A 23,118-nucleotide genomic window follows, 5' to 3' on the forward strand; every position below is an offset into this window, starting at 1 on the left:
GCCCGCCCCGCCGGCATCCCCCGCTCCCCGGCAACCGCGCCCCGCCCTTGGCAACGGCCGCCCCGTCGCGCGCCGCCATTTGGCCGCGCCGCGCTCTGATTGGTCAGCGCCGCCACGCGGGGCGGGACGGCGGGCGCTGATTGGTGGGCGCGGGGGCCACGCCCCTTTCCCCTCAGGCGGGCGGGCGGCGCGCCGGGCGAGGCGCGGGCGGGGGATTTGGGGGCATTTCGGGGTTTTTGGGTGTTTTTGGGGGCTCCCGGCACGCAGCGAGCCCCGCTCGGGTCGGGATGGCGGCGCTGCCTCCGCGAGAGTTCGCGGCGCAGGTGCTGCCCGGCTGCGTGGTGCCCACGGCGCGCCAGGGCCTGGCCCAGCTCTGGCCGCTGCTGCTGCTCTGCCTCGGGGCGCGGCTGCTGCACCGGCTGCGTGAGTGGGGCCGGGCGGGGGGACACCGGGGGGAAGCGGGGCCCTGGGCAGGCCGGAGGGGTGGGGGACATCCGGGAGGCCGGGAGACCCGCGGCCCTGGGGGGAACCGGGGATCTGGGAAGGCCGGAGGGATGCGGGCACATCCAGGGGTCCGGGGGGTCTGTGGGGACACGCGAGGGGCTGGGGGGACCCGGGGCCCTGGGGAGGCCGGAGGGCTGGGGGGACATCCCGGAGGCCGGGAGGAACCGGGGGTCTGAGGAGGCCGGAGGGGTGGGGGGTATAGCCGAGGGTCTGGGGGTTCCCAGGGGCCTGGGGGTTCCGGGGGTCTGGAGGCCTGGGGGTGTTCCCGGGTTTGGGGGACGGGACCCCCAGGGTTTGGAAGTGTTGCTGGTTTTGGGTGAGGGGATACCGGGGTGTAGCACAGGGTTTTGGGTTCAAGGATCCCCGGAGTTTGGGGGTGTTCCTGGTTTGGGGTGAGGGGACCCCCGGGGTTTGGGTTCAGGGACCCCCGGGTTTTGGGGGTGTTCCCGGTTTGGGGGTTTGGGGACCCCCAGGGGTTTCAGGTTCAGGGGATCCCCGGGGTTTCGGGTGAGGGGATGCCCGGGGTGTGGGGGCATTGCCAGATTTGGGTGGGGGGGACCCCCGGGGTTTGGGGTGAGGGGACCCCCAGGGTGGGGGCAGTGTCCTGTTTGGGGTTCAGGGACTCCCGGGGTTTTGGGCTTGGGGACCTCCAGAGTGTGGGGGCATTGCCGGTGTTGGGTGTGGGGATCCCTGGGGTTGGGGGGTTCAGGGACCCCGGGGTCGGGGGCACTGCCGGTTTGGGGTTTGGGAACCCCCGGGGTGGGGGGGGTTGCCAGTTTTGGGTCGGGGAACACCCGGGGCTTTTGGGCTCGGGGACCCCTGGGGCTTGGGGTTCAGGGACCCTCGGGGTGTGGGGGCGTTGCCGGTTTGGGGTTCGGGGACTCCCGGGGTTTGGGGGGTCGGGAACCCCTGGAATGTGGGGGTTTTTTTTGGGGTTTGGGGACCCCCAGGGTGTGGGGGCATTGCCGGTGTTGGGTGAGGGGATCCCCAAGGTCCGGGGGCAGTGTCCGGTTTGGGGTTCGGGGATCCCCGGGGTTTGGGGTCCATGGATCCCCGGGGTTCGGGGGTGTTACCAGGTTTGGGGGCGCCCCCTGACCCTGTCCGTGTTTCAGCGCTGCCCCGGGGCGGGAAGCAGGCGGGGGCGGCGGCCGGAGGGCAGTGTCTGGTTCAGGGTTTGGGGTTCGGGGATCCCCGGGGTTTGGGGTTTGGGGATCCCCGGGGTTCGGGGTCCATGGATCCCCGGGGTTTGGGGTCCATGGATCCCCGGGGTTTGGGGTCCATGGATCCCCGGGGTTTGGGGTTTGGGGATCCCCGGGGTCTGGGGTCCATGGATCCCCGGGGTCTGGGGTCCATGGATCCCCGGGGTTTGGGGTTCGGGGATCCCGGGCTTTGGGGTGCCCCCTGAGCGGTGTTTGTACCTCAGCGCTGCCCCGGGGCGGGAAGCACGCGGGGGCGGCGGCCGGGGGGCTCCTGGCCCTGCACCATTTCTTCGGGGCTCAGGCGCTGTGGGTGGCCCTGCTGAGCGGGCTGTGCGTGCTCACCCTGCTGCTGAGCCGGGCCCGCGCCCACCGCGGCCTCTGCCTGGCCCTGGCCGCCCTCAGCTACCTGCTCATGGGGTACGGGGCACTGCCAGGGACTGGGAGGGGGATTGGGGGCACTGGGAGCACTGGGAGGGGAATTGGGGGCATTGGGAGCACTGGGAGGGGGATTGCGGGCACTGGGAGGGACTGGGAGAGGGATTGGGGGCACTGGGAGCACTGGGAGAGGGATTGGGGGCACTGGGAGCACTGGGAGGGGGATTGGGGGCACTGGGAGCACTGGGAGAGGGTTTGGGGGCACTGGGAGCACTGGGAGAGGGATTGGGGGCACTGGGAGCACTGGGAGAGGGATTGGGGGCACTGGGAGCACTGGGAGAGGGTTTGGGGGGGCTCTGCCTGGCCCTGGCCGCCCTCAGCTACCTGCTCATGGGGTACGGAGAGCTGGGGGGGAGCTGGGGGCACTGGAAGAGCACTGGCGGCTCTGGGAGGGGGTTTGGGGGTTGATTTGGACGTTGGGAGGGGATTTGGCGTTGTTGTCAGAGGGACTGGGGGCACTGGGAGGGACTGGGATGGGAGCTGGGGGTAATCTGAGGCATTGGGAGAAGATTTGGGGGCACTGGGAGGGGGTTTGGGGGGGCTCTGCCTGGCCCTGGCCGCCCTCAGCTACCTGCTCATGGGGTATGGGGCACTGGGAGGGACTGGGAAAGGGACTGGGGGCACTGGGAGGGGCTTGGGAGTGCTGGGAGTGGGTTTGGGGGGACTGGGAGAGGCATTGGGGGCACTGGGATGGACTGGGAGAGGGACTGGGGGCACTGGGAGCAGTTTGGGGGCACTGGGAGGGAGACAAAAGGCATTGGGATGAACTGGGGGGTTGTGGCATTGAACTGGGAGTGACTGGGAAGGGGTTTGGGGGCACTGGGAGGGACTGGGGCCACTGGGATGAACTGGGGGTTGGTGGCATTGAACTGGGTGTGACTGGGAGGGGGTTTGGGGCACTGGGAGGGACTGGGAGGGGCATGAGGGGCACAGGGATGAACTGGGAGTGACTGGGAAGGGGTTTGGGGCACTGGGATGAACTGGGAGTGACTGGGAGGGGGTTTGGGGGCACTGGGAGGGGCATGAGGGGCACTGGGATGAACTGGGAGGTTGGGCACATTGAACTGGGAGTGACTGGGAGCCCCCTCTCCCCACCAGGGAGCTGCACATGGTGGACACGGTCACGTGGCACAAGATGCGAGGTGAGACCCCCAAATCCCCCCCCAGATCCCCCCAAACCCCTTTCCCCCTACACACATTTTGGGGATCCCCCCAGTTTTGGGGTCCCCCCTGATTTTGGGGTTCTGTGGGGGTGCAGGTGGTGGTGAGGGTGAGACCCCCTCCCTCCTTCCCCTCCCCCCAGGACCCCCAGTTTCTCTCCTCTCCCCCGTTTGGGACCCCCCAGTTCCTTCCCCAGCCCTCTGGGGATGTGGAGCACATCCAAATTTTGGGGTCCCCCCTGATTTTGGGTCCCCCCCTGATTTCGGGGTCTCCTCTGATTTGGGTTCTCCCCGATTTTGGGGTGGCCGCTGATGTTGGGGTCCCCCCTGATTTTGGGTCCCCCCGATTTTCGTGGCTCCCCCGAATTTTGGGTCCTCTCTGATTTTGGGGCGCCCGCTGATTTTGGGGTTCCCCCCATTTTCGGGGTTCTCTCTGATGTGGGGTGCCTGATGTTTTTGGGGTCCCCCCAGTTTCAGGGTGCCCAATGTTGGCATCCCTTCTGATCTTGGGGTGTCTGATGCTGGGGTCCCCCGAGTTTGGGACCCCTTTGATTTTGGGGTCTTCTCTGATGTTGGGGTGCCTGGTGTTTCAGAGTGCTTGATATTTTTGGGGTCCCCCCGATGTTGGGGTTCCTGATGTTGGGGTTCCTGATCTTGGGATCCCCTCTGGTGTTGGGGTCCCCTCTGATGTTGGGGTCTCCCGCTGGTGTTGAGGTTCCCCCTGATGTTGGGGTGCCCGATGTTTTTGGGGTCTCCCCGATGTTGGGGTCCCCTCCAATTTTGGGATCCCCTCTGATTTTGGTTGTCCCCTGATGCTGGTGTTCCCCCTGATGTCGGGGTCTCCCTCGATATTGGGGTCCCCCCTGACGTTGGCGTCCCCCCGGTTTTGCCATCCCCTCTGATTTTGGGGTCTCTCTTGATGTTGGGGTGACTGATGTTTTTGGAGTGCTCAGTTTGGGGGTCCCCCCTGATTTCGGGGTCCCCTCCGATTTTGAGATCCCCTCTGATTTTGGTTCTCCCACGATTTTGGGGTTCCCTCCGATTTCAGCATTGCCTCTGACATTGGATGCCTGATGTTGGGGTGCCCCCGGTGCTGGGGTCCCCCCGATTATGGGATCCCCTCTGATTTTGGGATTTCCCCCTGATGTTGGGGTGCCCGATGTTTTTGGGATGCCCGATATCTTCCGGTCCCCCTGATTCGGGATGCCCGATGTTGGGGGATCCCCCCTGATGCTGGGTCCCCCTGTTTGGGGTCCCCTCTGATTTCGAGGTCCCCCCACATTGGGGGGTGCCCGATATTGGGGTCCCTCCGATGTTGGGGTCCCCTCTGATTTGGGTCCCTCCCGATTTCGGGGTTCCTCCAATTTTTGGTTCCCCTCTGATTTTGGGGTTCCCCCGATTTCAGGATCTCCTCTCATGCTGGGGTACCTGATGTTGGGGTCCCCCCTATTTTGAGATCCTTTCTGATTTTGGGGTCTCCTCTGATTTCGGGGTCCCTTGCGATTTTGGGATCCCCTCTGATTTTGGGGTCCTTTCTGACGTTGGGGAGCCCCCGATGTTTTTGGCTTCCCCCCGACGTTGGGGTCCCTGCTGATTTGGGGGTCCCCCCGATGTCGGGCTCCCCTCTGACGGGAGGGTCTCCCCTGATTTGGGGTTCCCCCTGGTATTTGGGTCCCCCCCGACGTTGGGGTCCCCGCGATGTCCCCCGATGTCCCCAGGGGCGCAGATGGTGGTGGCCATGAAGGCCGTGTCGCTGGGCTTCGACCTGGACCGGGGCACGGGTGGCGCCGAGCCCAGCCCTGCGCAGGTGCTGGGGTACCTGTGCTCACCTGGCTCCGTGGTGTTCGGGCCCTGGGAGCCCTTTGGGACCTACCTGAGAGCCGTGGAGGGACCACCCCTGGTATGGGGGAAAAAACGGGGATTTGGGGTGAAAAATGGGGATTTAGGGTGAAAAACGGGGATTTGGGGTGAAAAATGGGGATTTGGGGTGAAAAACGGGGATTTGGGGCAATGGGGTTGGGCAGGGGCTGGGGTACCTGTGCTCACCTGGATCACCTGGATCCCTGGGAGCCCTTTGGGCCCTACCTGAGAGCCGTGGAGGGACCACCCCTGGTATGGGATAATGGGATTTGGGGTGAAAAACGAGGATTGGGGGTGAAAAATGGGGATTTGGGGGTGAAAAATGGGGATTTGGGGCAGTGGGGTTGGGCAGGTGCTGCGGTACCTGTGCTCACCTGGCTCCGTGGTGTTCGGGCCATGGGAGCCCTTTGGGCCCTACCTGAGAGCCGTGGAGGGACCACCCCTGGTATGGGAAAATGGGGGAAAAACAGGGGAAAATGGGAAAAACTGGGATTTGAGGAAATGGGGATTTGGGGGGAAAACCAGAGATTTGAGGGTTTTGGGGGGAATTGGGGTTTGGTGGGAAGAACGGGGGTTTGGGGGAGAAAACAGGGTTTGGCAGGGAAAACGGGGATTTGGGGAAATGGGAGATTTGGGAGAAATGGGAAGTTGGTGGGAAAAAATGGGGGTTTGGGGGGAAATGCAGAGTTTGGGAGGATTTGGGGGAAATGGGGGTTTGGGGGGGAAACAGGGATTTGGAGATCTTGGGGGAAATGGGGATTTGGGGAGTTTTTGGGATTTGAGGAAATGGAAGATTTGGGGGAAATGGGAAGTTTGGGGGGAAATGGGGCTTTGGTGGATTTGGGGGAGCTGGGAGTTTGGGGAAAATGGGGGTTTGGGCAGAAATGGGGGGATTTGGGGAAAAATTGCGGGGATTTGGGGGGGAAATGGGGTTTGGGGGTGTCAGTGATGGGGGTGTCCCTGTAGGTTTGGGGGTGTCCCTGTGAGTTTGGGGGGTGTCAGTGATGGGGGTTGGGTTTGGGGTGTCTCTTTGTCTGTCCCTGTGTCCGTGTGTCCGTGTGTCTGTCCGTGTGTCTGTGAGTCTGTCCCTGTGTCTGTGTGTCCGTGTGTCTGTGTGTCTGTCCCTGTGTCCGTGTGTCTGTGTGTCTGTCCGTGTGTCTGTGTGTCTGTCCCTGTGTCCGTGTGTCTGTGTGTCTGTCCGTGTGTCCGTCCCTGTGTCCGTGTGTCTGTGTGTCTGTCCGTGTGTCTGTGTGTCTGTCCGTGTGTCCGTGTGTCTGTGTGTCTGTCCGTGTGTCCGTCCCTGACCCTGCCATCCCCCCAGAGCGCGGCCTGGGCGCGGAAGGGGCTGCGCAGCCTGGGGCTGGCCCTGCTCTGCCTGCTGGTCAGCACCTGCCTGGCCCCGTTCCTGTTCTCCAGCCTGCTGCCCCTCTATGGGGCACGGGCCCTGCGCAGGTGGGACCCCACAGCACCCCAAAAATGCCCCTCGCAATCCCCCCCCCCAAATTCCCTCTCAAAGTCCCCTCAAAATCCCCCCAAATTTCACCAAAATTCCCCAAAATCCCCCTCAAATCCCCTCAAAATCCCTCCTGAAATCCCCTCTCAAAATCACCCCAAAATTCCCCCAAAATCCCTCTCAAAATCCCCCCCCCAAATCCCCCTCCAAGTCCCCCTCAAACTCCCCTAAAATTCCCCATAAAATCCCTTCAAAATCCTCCCAAATTCCACCAAAATTCCCCCAAAATCCCTCTCAAAATCCCCCCCAAAATCACCCCCAGAATCCCCCTCAAATAGCCCCAAAATCCCCTCCCCCCAATTCCCCCAAAATGCCCTAAAATCACCCCAAATTCCACCAAAATTCCCCCAAATCCTCCCCAAATTCACCTCAAATTCCTCCCCAAATTCCACCAAAATTTGCCCCAAATTCACCTCAAATCCCTCCCAAAATCCCCTCTCAATATCCCCTCAAAATCCCCCTCAAATTCCCCCAAAATACCCCCAAATCCCTCTCAAATCCCCCCCAAAATCCCCCCAAACTCCCCTAAAATTCCCCATAAAATCCCCTCAAAATCCCCCCAAATTCCACCGAAATTCTCCCAAAATCCCTCCCAAAATTCCCCATAAAACCCCCCCAAATTCCCCCAAAATGCCCTAAAATCCCCCCAAATCCCTCCCAAAATCCCCTCTCAATATCCCCTCAAATTCCCCCAAAAATCTCCCTCCAAGTCCCCCCCAAACTCCTCTAAAATTCCTCCAAAATCTTCCCAAAATCCTTCTCAAATCCTCCCCAAAATGCCCCCAAGGTGCCCCCAGGATCCTCCCCAAAATCCCCCCCAAATCCCCCCCAAATCTCCCCCACAATCCCCCCAAATTCCATGAGAAATCCCCTGAAAATCCCTCCAAGAGCCCCCCAAATTCCCCCCCCCCAAATTCTCCCCAAACTCCCCTGGGACCCCCTAAACCCCCCCGGGGACCCCAAAACCCTTCCAGGACCCCCCCAGACCCCTCAGGTACCCCCAAAACCCTTCCAGGGTCCCCCAGACCCCTCAGGTACCCCCAAACCCTTCAGGTACCCCAAAACCCTTCCAGGAGCCCCCCCAAACCCCTCAGGTACCCCCAAAACCCTCAGGTACCCCCAAAACCCTTCCAGGAGCCCCCAAACCCCTCAGGTACCCCCAAAACCCTTCCAGGAGCCCCCAAACCCCTCAGGTACCCCCAAAACCCTTCCAGGACCCCCCAGACCCCTCAGGTACCCCCAAACCCTTCAGGTACCCCAAAACCCTTCCAGGAGCCCCCCCAAACCCCTCTGGTACCCCCAAAACCCTTCCAGGAGCCCCCCCAAACCCCTCTGGTACCCCCAAAACCCTTCCAGGAGCCCCCCCAAACCCCTCAGGTACCCCCAAAACCCTTCCAGGAGCCCCCCCAAACCCCTCAGGTACCCCCAAAACCCTTCCAGGAGCCCCCCCAAACCCCTCAGGTACCCCCAAAACCCTTCCAGGAGCCCCAAACCCCTCAGGTACCCCCAAAACCCTTCCAGGAGCCCCCAAACCCCTCAGGTACCCCCAAAACCCTTCCAGGAGCCCCCAAACCCCGACAATCCCCAACCTCAACCAAGGGCCCCAAAAACCTCTGGGGGAGCCCCTAAACCCCTTCCCAGGGACCCCCAAAATCCCTCAGGGAACCCCAGACCCTCCCCAGGGACCCCCAAAATCCCTCAGGGAACCCCAGACCCTCCCCAGGGACCCCCAAAATCCCTCGGGGCCCCCCAGCCCCCCCTCACTGATGTCTCTGTTCCCCCGGTGCTGCCCAGGAGCGTCTTGGCCAGGTGAGGGGATTGGGGGGCTTTGGGGGGCATTCTGGGGGGCTTTGGGGGGCATTTTGGGGGATCTGGGGGTGGTTAGGGGGTCCCAGAGGGGGTTTGGGGTGGCCAAGAGGGGTTTGGGGGGTGCAGGAGGGGTTTGGGGGGATTTTGGGGGTCCTGAAGGAGTTTGGGGGAACCCAGGAGGGGTTTGGAGGAGGCAAGAGGGGTTTGGGGGGCTCAGAAAGGGTTTGGGGGGGGACAGGAGGAGTCTGGGGGAGGCAAAAAAGGTTTGGGGGGGCCAGGGGGGTGTTTGGGGGGCCCAAGAGGGGTTTGGGGACCCCCAGGGTGGGAGTGGGACAGGAATGGGGCACTTGGGGATGGGGGGGTTTGGGGGAGCCCAAGGGGATTTGGGGGGGCCTGGGAGGGGGAGCCCGGGGGTCACAGGGGGGGTCTGAGGGGACATTGAGGGGACGTGAGATGGGGGTGGCACCTTAATGTGTGTGTGTGTCCCCAAATCCTGTCTCTGGCTCCCAACCCCCTCCCCCATATCCCCAAATCCCCCCCCAAAAAACCTCCCAATATCCCCAAATGTCCCCCAAACCCTGAACTCCCCCATTTTCCCTCAAATCCCCCCCAACCCCAAACTGCCCCAAATCCCCCCAAACCCTAAACTGCCCCAAATCCCCCCAAACCCCAAATTCCCGTTTCCCCAAAATCTCTCTCAAACCCTGAACTCCCCCATTTCCCCCAAATCCCCCCCAAAACCTGAACTCCCCCATTTTCCCTCAAATCCCCCCAAACCCTAAACTGCCCCAAATCCCCTCCAAACCCCAAATTCCCGTTTCCCCAAAATCTCTCTCAAACCATGAACTCCCCCATTTCCCCCAAATCCCCCCCAAACCCTGAACTCCCCCATTTTCCCCCAAATACCGCCAAACCCTGAACTCCCGTATCCCCAAAATCTCCCCCAAATCCCCCCCAAACCCCCCCGTTTCCCCAAAATCTCCCCCAAACCCCAAACTCCTCCATTTTCCCCCAAATATCCCCAAACCCCAAACTCCCCCAAACCCGCCAACCCCCAAACTGCCCCAAATCCCCCCCAAACCCCAAATTCCCCAAATCCCCCCCAAACCCTGAACTCCCCGAACCCCTCAAACCCTGAACTCCTTCGTTTTGCCCCAAATGCCCCCAATGTCCCCCCAAACCTCAAACTCCCCCAAACCCCCTCACATCCCCCTGCCCAAACCACAAACCCCAAACCCCCCCATGTCCCCCAAACCACCCCAACTCCTCCAAATCGCCAACCCCCCTGTCCCCAACCCCCCTGTCCCCCCTGTCCCCCCTGTCCCCAGGTGGCTCCGTGCCTACGAGAGCGCGCTCTCGTTCCACTTCAGCAATTACTTCGTGGCCTTCCTGTCCGAGGCCACGGCCACGCTGGCAGGGTCAGGGCACAGCGAGCGCCACGAGCACCTGCACTGGTGAGGGACAGGGACAGTGTGACCCTGTGTGTGACGCTGTGACACTGTGTGTGACACTGACCCTGTGTGTGACACTGTGTGACACTGACCCTGTGTGTGACACTGACCCTGTGTGTGACACTGTGTGACACTGACCCTGTGTGTGACACTGACCCTGTGTGTGACACTGTGTGTGACACTGACCCTGTGTGTGACACTGCACAGCGAGCGCCACGAGCACCTGCACTGGTGAGGGACAGGGACAGTGTGACACTGTGTGTGACGCTGTGACACTGCGTGTGACACTGACACAGTGTGACACTGACGCTGATCCCTGTGTGTGTGTGACACTGACCCTGTGTGTGACACTGACCCTGTGTGTGACACTGTGTGACACTGACGCTAACCCCTGTGTGTGTGACACTGACCCTGTGTGTGACACTGACCCTGTGTGTGACACTGTGACACTGACCCTGTGTGACACGGTGTGACACTGACCCTGTGTGACACTGTGTGACACTGACGCTAACCCCTGTGTGTGTGACACTGACCCTGTGTTTGACACTGTGTGTGACGCTGACCCTGTGTGTGACACTGTGTGACACTGTCCCTGTGTGTGACACTGACCCTGTGTGTGACACTGTGACGCTGACCCTGTGTGACACGGTGTGACACTGATGCTAACCCCTGTGTGTGTGACGCTGACCCTGTGTGTGACACTTCACAGCGAGCACCACCAGCACCTGCATCGGTGAGGGACAGGGACAGTGTGACACTGTGTGTGACGCTGTGACACTGTGTGTGACACTGACACTGTGTGACACTGACGCTGACCCCTGTGTGTGTGTGACACTGACCCTGTGTGTGACACTGACCCTGTGTGTGACACTGTGTGACACTGACAGACCCCTGTGTGTGTGTGACACTGACCCTGTGTGTGACACTGTGACACTGACCCTGTGTGACACGGTGTGACACTGACGCTAACCCCTGTGTGTGTGACGCTGACCCTGTGTGTGACACTGCACAGCGAGCGCCACCAGCACCTGCACTGGTGAGGGACAGGGACAGTGTGACCCTGTGTGTGACGCTGTGACACTGTGTGTGACACTGACCCTGTGTGTGACACTGACGCTGACCCCTGTGTGTGTGACACTGACCCTGTGTGTGTGACACTGACCCTGTGTGTGACACTGTGTGACACTGACGCTGACCCCTGTGTGTGTGACACTGACCCTGTGTGTGACACTGACCCTGTGTTTGACACTGTGTGACACTGACCCTGTGTGTGACACTGACCCTGTGTTTGACACTGTGTGTGACGCTCTGACCCTGTGTGTGACACTGACCCTGTGTTTGACACTGTGTGACACTGACCCTGTGTGTGACGCTGACCCTGTGTGACACTGTGTGTGACACTGTCCCTGTGTGTGACACTGACCCTGTGTGTGACACTGACCCTGTGTGTGACACTGTGTGACACTGACGCTGACCCCTGTGTGTGTGTGACACTGACCCTGTGTGTGACACTGACCCTGTGTGTGACACTGCACAGCGAGCACCACAAGCACCTGCACCGGTGAGGGATACTGACCATGTGTGACACGGTGACACTGATAGTGTGACACTGACTGCACCCTGAGTGATAGTGACAGTGTGACACTTACCCCTCTGTGTGACACTGACCTTGTGTGACACTGATAGTGTGACACTGTCCCCTGTGTCACACTGTCCCTGTGTGTCACCCTGTTGTCCTCTGTGTGTCCCCAGGGACCTGGCGGTGTCACACTGCCCTTGTGTGTCACACTGTCCCCTGTGTCCCCAGGGACCTGGAGGTGTCACGGCCCCTGCGGGTGGAGCTGTGTCACACTGTTCCTGCTGTCCCCTGTGTGTCACACTGCCCCTGTGTTGTCACACTGATGTCCCCTGTGTGTCCCCAGGGACCTGGTGGTGTTGTGGCCCCTGCAGGTGGAGCTGTGTCACACTGTCCCTGTGTGTCATTCTGACCCCTGTGTGTCCCCAGGGACCTGGCGGTGTCACACTGTCCCTGCTGTCCCCTGTGTGTCCCCAGGGACCTGGCGGTGTCACACTGTCCCTGCTGTCCCCTGTGTGTCCCCAGGGACCTGGCGGTGTCACACTGTCCCTGCTGTCCCCTGTGTGTCCCCAGGGACCTGGCGGTGTCACACTGTCCCTGCTGTCCCCTGTGTGTCCCCAGGGACCTGGCGGTGTCACACTGTCCCTGCTGTCCCCTGTGTGTCCCCAGGGACCTGGCGGTGTCGCGGCCCCTGCGGGTGGAGCTGCCGCGCTCCATGGCCGAGGTGGTGACAAACTGGAACCTGCCCATGTCCCGCTGGCTGCACACCTGTGAGCCCTGGGGACACTGGGGGGACTGGGAGAGACTGGGGGGGACCGAGATCAAACTGGGGGGGACTGAGGGGGACTTGGAGAGGGATGTGGGGGGAACTGAGATCGTACTGAGGGGGACTGGGATGGACTGGGGGGACTGGGAACAACTGGGAGAGGGGCTGGGGTGGGCCCTGAAGCCCATACTGGTGTTCCTGGTGTCCCATACTGGTGTTCCTGGTGTCCCATACTGGTGTGAGTGGTGTCCCATACTGGTGTTCCTGGTGTCCCATACTGGTGTTCCTGGTGTCCCATACTGGTGTGAGTGGTGTCCCATACTGGTGTTTCTGGTGTCCCATGCTGGTGTTCCTGGTGTCCCATACTGGTGTGAGTGGTGTCCCATACTGGTGTTTCTGGTGTCCCATGCTGGTGTTCCTGGTGTCCCATGCTGGTGTTTCTGGTGTCCCATACTGGTGTTTCTGGTGTCCCATGCTGGTGTTCCTGGTGTCCCATACTGGTGTTTCTGGTGTCCCATACTGGTGTTCCTGGTGTCCCATACTGGTGTGAGTGGTGTCCCATGCTGGTGTTCCTGGTGTCCCATGCTGGTCTCGCTGGTGTCCCACGCTGGTGTCACTGTCACTGCTGTCACTGCTGTCCCCGCAGACGTGTTCCAGACCGCTCGCTGCCTGGGCACCTTTGCCGCCGTGCTGGGCACCTATGCGGCCAGCGCCCTGCTGCACGTGAGGGACCCAAAAACCCCCTAAAATACCCTAAAAACCACCACAAAATACCCTAAAAACACCCCAAAACCCACCCCAGCACCCTGCTGCCCATGAGGGACCCCAAAACCACCCCAAAATACCCTAAAAACCACCCTAAAAACACCCCAAAACCACCCCAGCACCCCGCTACACGTGAGGGACCTAACACCCCCCAAAAACACCCCCAAAGCCCCCTGACCCCCCTCCAGACGCCCCCCAGTCCAGCACAGACAGCCCCAAAACCCCCCAAACCCCTTTAAAAGCCCCCTGGGCCCCCCAAAAACTCCCACTGGACCCCCAAAGGCCTCCCAGAACCCCCCCAGTCCAGCACGGACACCCCCAAGACCCCCCTAAAACCCCCCAAAGCCCCAGAGACCCCCTCAATGCAGCCTGGAATCCCCCCAAAATTCCCCTGGTCTCCCACAGACACCCCCAGACTCCCCCAAAGCCCCCTGGACCACCCCCAATCCAGCAAGGACCCCCAAAAGCCCCCTGGACTCCCCAAAAGCCCCCCAGACCCCCCAAAAAAGCCCCGTGGACCCCCCCAAAATCCGCCTGCACCCCCCCCCCAGACTGCCCCACAAAAGCCCCCCAGACGCCCCCAAAGCCCCCCAGATCCCTCCTCAAAGAACCTCCTGGTCCCCCCAATGCCCCCTAGACCCCCCCCAGACACCCCCAAAAAGCCCCTCAGACCCTCCCCAAAGCCCCCCAATGCCCCCTGGCACCCCCAAACCGCCCAGGCCCCCCCAGACCCCCGTGTCCCCCCCGGCAGGGTCTCAGTTTCCACCTGGCCGCGGTGCTGCTCTCGCTGGGCCTCATCACCTACGCCGAGCACGGTCAGCGCTGGCCCTTTAAGGGGCGGGGCCAGATGCGGTGGGAGGGGCTCAATGGGCAGGGCTTTGAGTATGGGTGTGGCCTAATGGGGTGGGAGGGGCTGAGGATGTGGGTGGGGCTGCAATGCTGTGAATGAGTTAGGTGTGGGCGGGGCCTGAGCAGAGTGGGTGGGGCATCAACTAAGGTGGGTGGAGCTTATTTGTGCTGGGCGGGGCTAAGAGGGTGTGGGCAGAGCCTGTGGTGCTGGGCGGGGCTTTGGGGTGTGGGTGGAGCTTGCAGTGAGGGGCGGGGCTATAAGGGTGTGGATGGTGATGGGCAGGGCTATGAGGAGTGGGTGGAGCCGGCAGTGATGGGCGGGGCTATGAGGGTCTCGGTTCTGATGGGTGGGGCTATTAAGGGGTTGTTGCCTGCAGTGATGGGCGTGGCTATGGGGTGTGGGTGTGGCCTGCAGTGATGGGCGAGGCTATGAGGGTATGGATGGAGTCTGCAGTGGTGGGCGGGGTTATGAGGATGGGGGTGGAGCCTGCACTAATAGGCAAGGCCATGAGGGTATGGGTGGAGCCTGTGGTGATGGGCGTGGCTATGGTGTGGGTGGAGCCTGTGGTGATGGTGTAGCTATGAGGGTGTGGGTGGAGCCCGTCGTGATGGGCAGAGCTTGGTGGAGCCTCTGGGGATGGGCGTGGCTATGAGGGTGTGGGTGGAGCCTGTGGTGATGGGCAGGGCTACAAGGGTGTGGGTGGGACCTGCAGTGATGGGTGGGGCTATAAAGGGGTGTGGCCTGCAGTGATGGGTGGGGCCATGAAGGGGTGGGCGGGGCCTGCCATGGTGGGCAGGGCTGTGTGTGGCTGGTGATAGGTGGGGCTATGAGGGGTGTGGCCTGCAGTGGGCGTGTCCCTTGCTGACCCCGCCCTCCCGCAGCCCTGAGGCAGCGCCTGGCCGCCATCTTTGACGCCTGCGTGCTGTCCAAGCGCTGCCCCCCGCGCTGCAGCCACCGCCACAAGGACGTGAGAGCGGGGACACCGGGGGGTCTCTGGAGGGGATAACAGGAGGAGATGGGGGTTTGGGGACCCCTGGGTGGGAGGGCAGAGGGTCCTGGGGCCTTTGTGGGGCTTTGGGGGAGCACTGGGGGCACAGCAAGGGGGTTCAGGGCTCCTGCAGGCACTCGGGGGGATCTGGGGGGGTCCTTGAGTTCCCACAGATGTTGTGGATGTGAGCAGTGAACAGGGGGGATTTGGGGGGGTCCCTCAGGGGTTTGGGGGGTCCCTGAGGATATTTTGGGGTCCCACAGATGCTGTGGGTGAAGGCTCTGAACACCGGAGAAGTTTTGTGGTTCCTGTAGAGATTTGGGGGGTCCTGAGGTTATTTTTCGGGTCCCACAGATGCTGTGGGTATGAGCAGTGAACAGGGGGGAACTGGGGGGTCCTTGATGATATATTTTGGGTCCCCACAGACACTGTGGGTGTGGGCTCTGAACACTGAGGGTTTAGGGGATTCCTGGAGGCATTTGGGGTGTCCCTGAGAATATTTTTGGGGTCCCGCAGACGCTGTGGGTGCGGGCTCTGAACGGGGCCCTGGGAGCCCTGGCCCTGTTCCACCTGTCCTACCTGGGCGCCCTGTTCGATGTGGAGGCCGAGGACGCCGTGGAGGAGCAGGTGGGACCCCCAAATCCCCCCCGAGCCCCCCGAGGTCTGAGGCCGCCCCCACCATCGGAAGTGCCCTGACGCCCTCCCGCCCCCTCAGGGCTACGGCATGGCCTACACCGTGCGCAAGTGGTCCGAGCTGAACTGGGCCAGCCACTGGGTGACGCTGGGCTGCTGGGTGCTGGCCCGGCTGCTGCGCTGAGCCCGGCGAGGCCACTGGGGGCAACTGGGAGCAACTGGGATGAACTGGGAGCGCCTGGGAGGACCGGGCACCACAGAGAGCGCGGCCGCTGCGGCCCGCGAGGGCCGCTCCGGGCCGCCGGAAGCGCCTCTCGATGGTCCCAACTTCCGCTCCGGGAGATCTCCTGCCCTTGCTCGGGCGGAAGTGACGCCGCGCGGCCGCTCTGGGACCAATAAAAGCCTCGCCTCGACGGTTGCTGTCAATCATTGCCGGGCGACCAATGGGAGCGCGAGGCGCGGTGCCACGCGGCGCATGCGCGGACGCGTTGCGGGGGTGGCGCCCCCTGGCGATGGCGCGGAGCCAAGGTTTGACCAAAATCCTCTTAATTCACCTCAAACCCGCGCGGGGGGGCCCTATGGCCCCTATAGGGACCGGGGGGAGTCCCCTACAGCCCCCGGCGGGGGGGGGGGGAACGGCCATAGGGCTCCTATGGGGAGCAGGAGTGTCATTGAGGCCCCAGTAGGGACTGGGGAGGGTTCATATAGGGACTGGGGGAGGGTTAGGTCCATATGGCCCCTATAGGGACTGGGGGGCTCGGGTCCATATGGCCCCTATAGGGACTGGGGGAGGGTTAGGTCCATATGGCCCCTATAGGGACTGGGGGGCTCGGGTCCATATGGCCCCTACAGGGACTGGGGGAGGGTCAGGTCCATATGGCCCCTACAGGGACTGGGGGTTCGGGTCCATATGGCCCCTATAGGGACTGGGGGAGGGTCAGGTCCATATGGCCCCTACAGGGACTGGGGGTTCGGGTCCATATGGCCCCTATAGGGACTGGGGGGGTCGGGTCCATATGGCCCCTATAGGGACTGGGGGGGGTCGGGTCCATATGATCCCTATAGGGACTGGGGGGGGTCGGGTCCATATGGCCCCTATAGGGACTGGGGGGGAGCTGCCCCTATAGGGACTGGGGGGGTCGGGTCCATATGATCCCTATAGGGACTGGGGGGGTCGGGTCCATATGGCCCCTATAGGGACTGGGGGGGTCGGGTCCATATGGCCCCTACAGGGACTGGGGGGGTCGGGTCCATATGGCCCCTATAGGGACTGGGGGGGAGCTGCCCCTATAGCCCCCAGGAGGGGAGCGGCCATATGGCGGCTGTAGGGACTGAGGGGTCCCGGGGGGGCACAGGGCCCTATACAGGGTCCGTATGGATCCTATAGTGCCCGCAGTGCCCCGGGGGCCGCTCTATGGGGCCCGGGGTCGCTCGGTGCCGTCAGGTGCCCTTGGCCTTGCTGGGAGACCTGCAAGAGAGAGAGACCCTGAGAGGCCCCATGGATCCTACAGGGCCCGGGGGGCTCCAGGGGGCTCTGCAGGGGCTGGGGAGGGTCCCTATGGATCCTATAGGGCCCGTGGGGAGGGTCCCTTATGGATTCTATAAGGCCCTGGGCAGTTCCCGTGGATTTTACAGGGCCCAGGGGTTCCCTATAGATCCCAAATGCCCCAGGCAGGCAGTCCCCTATAGATCCTGTATGGCCCTGGGGGGTTCCTGTGGCAGCCAGGAGGGTCCCTGTGGATTCCACACAGTCCCCATCGATCCCACACATTCCCCTGTGGATCCCATGGATCCTGTAGGGCCCGGGCCGTCCCCCATGGATCCCACACAGTCCCTATGGATTCTATAGGGCCCGGGCAGTCCCCCATAGATCCCATACAGTCCCTATGGATTCTATAGGGCCCCAGGCAGTCTCCCATAGATCCCATACAGTCCCTATGGATTCCGTAGGGCCCGGGCAGTCCCCCATGGATCCCACACAGTCCCTATGGATCCCATACAGTCCCTATGGATTCTATAGGGCCCGGGCAGTCCCCTATGGATCCCACACGTTCCCCCACGGCTCCCAGCCCGTGTTAGTGTGTTAGTGCCCCCCCACACGCGCTTTAACCAAATCCGCCTTTATTAGCCCCAAAGCTCGTTAAAAACGCGCCCGGCCCCTCCCCCCTACAAAATCTGTACATCGGCCCCTCCCCCACCGGCCGGGGGGCGGGGCGGGGGCGGGGCTTCCCAAAGGGGGGCGGGGTCCCAGTGAGCCCTTCATTAATTTTCATTAATCTCTGACCTCGTTAACCTCTGACTTCATTAACGTCTGATCTCATTAACCCTGCTGACCTCATTAACCCAGAGCTCCTTCATTGACCTCGTTAACCCCATCGATCTCATTAAGCCTGCTGATGTCACTAACCCAGAGCTCCTTCATTAACCTCTGACCTCATTAACCTCTGACCTCATTAACCCTGCTGACCTCATTAAGCTCTCATCTCATTAACTCCACTGACCTCGTTAACCCAGAACTCCATTAACCCCACTGACCTCATTAACCTCTGACCTCATTAACCCCGCTGACCTCATTAGCCTCATTAACCTCTGACCTCATTCATCTCCACCTTGGCATCCTCCAGCACCCAAGGAGCCTTAATGAGCCCCCACCAATTAATGAGCATTAACGAGCTCCCCATCCCCTAATGAGCCTCTGCAGGTCCCTAACGAGTCTTAATGAGCTGCCCATAATTAATGAGCCTCTGCAGGTCCCTAATGAGCCTTAACGAGTGCCCACCACCAAAACAAGGCCAACATTGGGGTCCCCCCCTGCTGACCCTGGGGACCCCCCCAGCTTCTCCACCATTCTAATGAGGCTAATGAGCCTAACGAGCCCTAATGAGACTAATGAGCCTAACAAGCCCTAATGAGCTCTAATAAGATTAATGAGTCTTAATGAGGCCCTGCCACCTGCTGCCCCTCACCTGCTGACCCCTGGGGACCCCCAAGGGTCTTCCACCATTCTAATGAGCCCTAATGAGACTAATGAGCCTAACGAGCCCTAATGAGGCTGATGAGCCTTAACGAGCTCTAATAAGCCCTAATGAGGCCCTGCCACCTGCTGACCGCACACCTGGGCACCCTCACCTGCTGACCCTGGGGACCCCCAAGCTTCTCCACCATTTTAACAAGCCCTAATGAGCCCAACGAGCCTTAACAAGGCTGATGAGCCTAACGAGCCCAACGAGCTTTAGTGAGCTCTCAGGAGCCTAATGAGCACTTATAAGCTCTAACGAGCCCTAATGAGGTCCTGCCACCTGCTGACCCCTCACCTGGGCACCCTCACCTGGGTCCCCTCACCTGGGCACTGTCACCTTCTCACCCCTCACCTGCCGCCCCCTCACCTGCCGCCCCTCACCTTGGCACGTTCACCTGCCGCCCCCTCACCTGCTGCCCCTCACCTTGGCACGTTCACCTGCCGCCCCCTCACCTGCCGCCCCGCCCCGCTCGCGGCCCCGTCCCTCCCGTCCCTCCCGTCCCGGCGTCCCCGCGTCCCTCCTAGGGCCCCACTGACTTGCCGGGGTCCTGCCCGCGGGCGGCGGGCTGCGCCCGGGGCCGCCCGTAGAGCACGACGGCGGCGAGCACCATGGCGGTGCCGGCCAGGAAGGGCGCGCGCGGCCGGAAGCCGAACAGGTGCGCGGAGGCGGCCGTGGAGGCCAGGATGGAGAGCGCCGTGGCGAAGCCCTTGAGGATGTTGTCGGCGTAGCGCACCACCACGGCCACCAGCAGCCCCCCGGCCGCCTGGTTCACCACCACGGCCCACACGGCGCCGTTGTAGCCGTAGAAGAAGCCGAGCGCGGCCACGGCGGGGCCCTCGGCGGCCAGCATGGCGCCCAGCCCCACGGCCGTGCCCACGGCGCCCAGCTGCACGTTGCGCAGCCAGATGGAGCCGCCCGAGCGCTTCAGCAGCCGCTCGAAGTAGACGCCGGCGAAGCCCGAGGACAGGCAGGAGGCGGCCACGGCCGCCAGCCCCACGGCGTAGCTCTGGGGCGGCCCCTCGGGGCCCGCGGACGGCGGCAGCGCCCCCGGCACCGGCACGGCCCGGGCCTGCTCCGCCTGCACCAGCGCCACCCCCGCGAACAGCAGCGCCAGCGAGAGCCACTGCAGCCGCGACAGCGCCGTGCCCAGCAGCAGCACCGAGAACAGCGCCGTGGTCAGGATCTTCAGCTGGTACGTCACCTGCGGGGACAGCAACGGGGACAGTCACCTACAGGGACAGGGACATGGGGACAGGGACAGGATCTTCAGCTGGTACGTCACCTGCGGGGAGAGCAATGGGGACAAAGGGACAGTCAGCTGGGGACAGGGACAGGGACATGGGGACAAGGACAGTCAGTGGGGACAGGGACAAGATCTCCAGCTGGTACGTCACCTGTGGGGACAGGGTGAGGCGGGGACAGGGACATGGGGACAGAGAAAGTCAGTTGGGGACAAAGTTACTGGGGACAGGATCTTCAGCTGGTACGTCACCTGCGGGGAGAGCAATGGGGACAAGGGGACAGGGTCAGATAGGGACAGGGACAGGATCTTCAGCTGGTATGTCACCTGTGGGGACGGGGACAGGGTCAGCTGGGGACAGCAGGGACAGGGACAGGGGGACAGTCACCTGTGGGACAGCGGGGACAGGGACGTAGGGACAGCATCGCCTGGGGACAGAGACACCTGGGGACAGGGACACCTACAGGACAGGGATTGGGACAGGGTCACCTGTGAGACAGCGGGGACAGGGACATGGGGACAGTCACCTGGGACGGGGACAGCTGGTGACAGCAGGGACAGGGTCACCTGCGGGATGGGGACACAGTGACACATGGGGACAGAGACACCTGTGGGGCCAGGAACACCTGTGGGGACAGGGACAGGATCTGCAGCTGGCATGTCACCTGTGGGACAGCAGGGACACCTGGGGACAGGGATGAGAACAGGGTCACCTGTGGGACACGGGCACAGGGACACAGACACTGTCACCAGCAAGGACATCAGGGACAGGGACCCTGGACATTGTCACAGGGACATGGGCACAGGGACACCGTGATTGTCACAGAGACACGGGGACAAGGACATGGTGATTGTCACAGGACATGGGCACAGGGACACCGTGGCTGTCACAAGGACCCGAGGAGTGGGACAGGGGGATAAGGACACTCTGGCTGTCACAGAGGCACGAGGACAGGGACACCGTGACTGTCACAGGGACGCAGGCATAGGGACACCGTGAGTGTCACAGGGACGTGAGCATAGGGACACAATGACAGGGACGCCACCATGGCTGTCACAGAGACACGGGGACAAGGACACGGTGACTGTCACAGGACAAGGGCACAGGGACACCGAGGCTGTCACACGGACATGGTGACAAGGACACTGTGGCTGTCACAAAAACACGGGCACAGGGACACAGTGACAGTCCCCAAGCCCATCACGTCCCCATGTGTGCCAGCTGTCCCCATGTGCCACCTGTCCCTGTGTGCCACCTCCCTCTGTATTCCACTTCCTCCCAGGTGCCACCTGTCCCCGTGTGCCAGCTGTCCCTATGTGCCACCTCCCATCATGTGCCACCTCCCTCCATGTGCCGCCCCCCCGCGTGTCCCCTGTGCCCGTGTGTCACCTGGAAGGTGGCGGCGGGCAGGTTGGAGATGGCCACGTACTGCAGGTTGTTCTGCAGGGTGTAGATGAGGGAGGGGACAGCCAGGCGCAGCGTGTCCCCAAACTGTCCCACCACGGCCTCGTGCAGCGTCACCGCCGTCTGCCGGACGCTGCCTGGGGGGACAAGGCTCAGGACAGGGACACTGCGTCCCTGTCACCCCCCGTGAGCCTCCCGTGTCCCCTCGTGTCCCGCGGGTCTCTGCCACTTGTCACTGCATCCCTGCACTGTCCCCAATGTCCCCAGTGTCCCCTGTGTCCTCGCTGTGTGACCCCTGCCAAGTCCCCTCCTGGTCCCTCGTGTCTCCTTTGTGTCCCCACCCCCCACCCTGTGCTCACCTCAGAGCTGGAGGATGGCACGGTGCCAGGTGTGGCCCTGTCCCCCATGTCCCCAGTGTCCCCCCATGTCCCCAATGTCCCTGTTGTCCCCGTCTCACCCCGGTGCTGGATGAGCAGCAGCAGCGGGCACAGCCCCAATGTCCCCACTGTCCCCAGTGTCCCTGCTGTCCCCAATGTCCCTGCTGTCCCCAATGCCCCCAGTGTCCCTGCTGTCCCCACCCCTGTGCTGGATGAGCAGCAGCAGCAGGCACAGCCCCAATGTCCCCAATGTCCCCAGTGTCCCTGCTGTCCCCACCCCTGTGCTGGATGAGCAGCAGCAGCGGGCACAGCCCCAATGTCCCCACTGTCCCCAGTGTCCCTGCTGTCCCCAATGTCCCTGCTGTCCCCAGCTCACTGTGGTGCTGGATGAGCAGCAGCAGCAGGCACAGCCCCAATGTCCCTGCTGTCCCCATGTCCCCACGTCCCCACGTCCCCAGCTCACCGCGGTGCTGGATGAGCAGCAGCAGCAGGCAGGCGCTGCCCTTCATGGCCTCGGCCATCACCACGGCCGTGGTGGGCAGGAAGCGCTCCCCGGGCAGGGTGCGCACGTAGCGGATGCTGAGCACCAGCGACGCGTTCTGCAGCACCAGCACGCCCAGGCTGGCGTACTTCACCTTGCGGGACACTGCGGGGACACCGGGGGGTCACCGAGGGCTGGGGACACCGGGCTGAGCCCCCCTGAGCCCCCCCAGGATGGGAACTTCACGCACCGGGACACTGCGGGGGGACGGGGGGCTCACTGAGGGACAGGGGACACCGGGCTGGGCCCCCCAGGATGGGAATGTCACACTGTGGGGACACCTGGCTGTCACTGAGGGGCAGGGGGACACCGGGCTGGGCCCCCCAGGATGGGAATGTCACACTGTGGGGACACCTGGCTGTCACTGAGGGGCAGGGGGACACCGGGCTGGGCCCCCCAGGATGGGAATGTCACACTGTGGGGACACCTGGCTGTCACTGAGGGGCAGGGGGACACCGGGCCGGGCCCCCCCAGGCACCCCGGGATGGGAGCTCCCCCCTCCGGGACACCGGGGGTCACCTGGGGTCCCCCCCTCACGCCCCCCGGATCTGCCCCACAGCCCCGCCCGCCCACGACCCCTGTGCCAGGCCTGCCCCAAAGCCCCCCAGAACCGCCCCCAGACCCTCAGGGCACCCCCAAACCCCCCAACACCCCCGGCCCAGCCCCCCCGATCCCCGGGACCTCAAAACCGCCCCCAGAGCACCCCCCGATCCCCGGGACCCCCCAGATCTCCGGGATCCCCAAAACCGCCCCCAGTCCCCCCGGACCCTCCTGCCCTGCCCTGCCCCATTCCCCCCCCCAGCCCCCCTCACCCCGCAGCCCCCCAGCGCCCCCCACCCCCCCAGCCGGATCCCCCGCCCCGCAGCCCCTCCCCGGCCCTGCCCGGGCCCCGCCGCCCCTCGGCCGCCCCCCGCCCGCGCCCCCTCACCCGTTGCGGGCCCCGCGGAGTCTCCGGAGCCTCCCCCGTCCGCCGCCCCCGGGGCCGCCATGGTGGCACCTGCACAGCACTTCCGCTTCCGGCCACGC

At 63.1% G+C, this 23,118-nt stretch overlaps 2 protein-coding genes across 2 annotated transcripts; one reads left to right on the forward strand and one right to left on the reverse strand.

Moving 5' to 3' along the window:
• Window positions 1–227: 227 nt before the first annotated feature.
• On the forward strand, window positions 228–15,916 carry PORCN (porcupine O-acyltransferase). Its single transcript, XM_058822402.1, has 13 exons — window positions 228–423; window positions 1,928–2,120; window positions 3,237–3,280; window positions 5,017–5,198; window positions 6,480–6,610; window positions 8,466–8,480; window positions 9,809–9,934; window positions 12,177–12,277; window positions 12,920–12,996; window positions 13,790–13,853; window positions 14,770–14,855; window positions 15,393–15,503; window positions 15,592–15,916. The coding sequence occupies exons 1-13, from the start codon at window positions 288–290 to the stop codon at window positions 15,691–15,693; spliced, it is 1,368 nt and encodes a 455-aa protein (XP_058678385.1). The 5' UTR covers window positions 228–287; the 3' UTR covers window positions 15,694–15,916.
• Window positions 15,917–16,752: 836 nt separating this feature from the next.
• SLC35A2 (solute carrier family 35 member A2) lies at window positions 16,753–23,072 on the reverse strand. The gene is made up of 5 exons (XM_058822282.1): window positions 23,021–23,072; window positions 22,015–22,197; window positions 21,160–21,311; window positions 19,066–19,730; window positions 16,753–16,977 (listed from the first exon to the last, which is right to left on the reverse strand). The coding sequence occupies exons 2-5, from the start codon at window positions 22,070–22,072 to the stop codon at window positions 16,950–16,952; spliced, it is 903 nt and encodes a 300-aa protein (XP_058678265.1). The 5' UTR covers window positions 22,073–22,197; window positions 23,021–23,072; the 3' UTR covers window positions 16,753–16,949.
• Window positions 23,073–23,118: the final 46 nt, after the last annotated feature.

Source organism: Ammospiza caudacuta, chromosome 32 (assembly GCF_027887145.1).
Source record: "Ammospiza caudacuta isolate bAmmCau1 chromosome 32, bAmmCau1.pri, whole genome shotgun sequence".
Lineage (NCBI taxonomy): Eukaryota > Metazoa > Chordata > Aves > Passeriformes > Passerellidae > Ammospiza > Ammospiza caudacuta.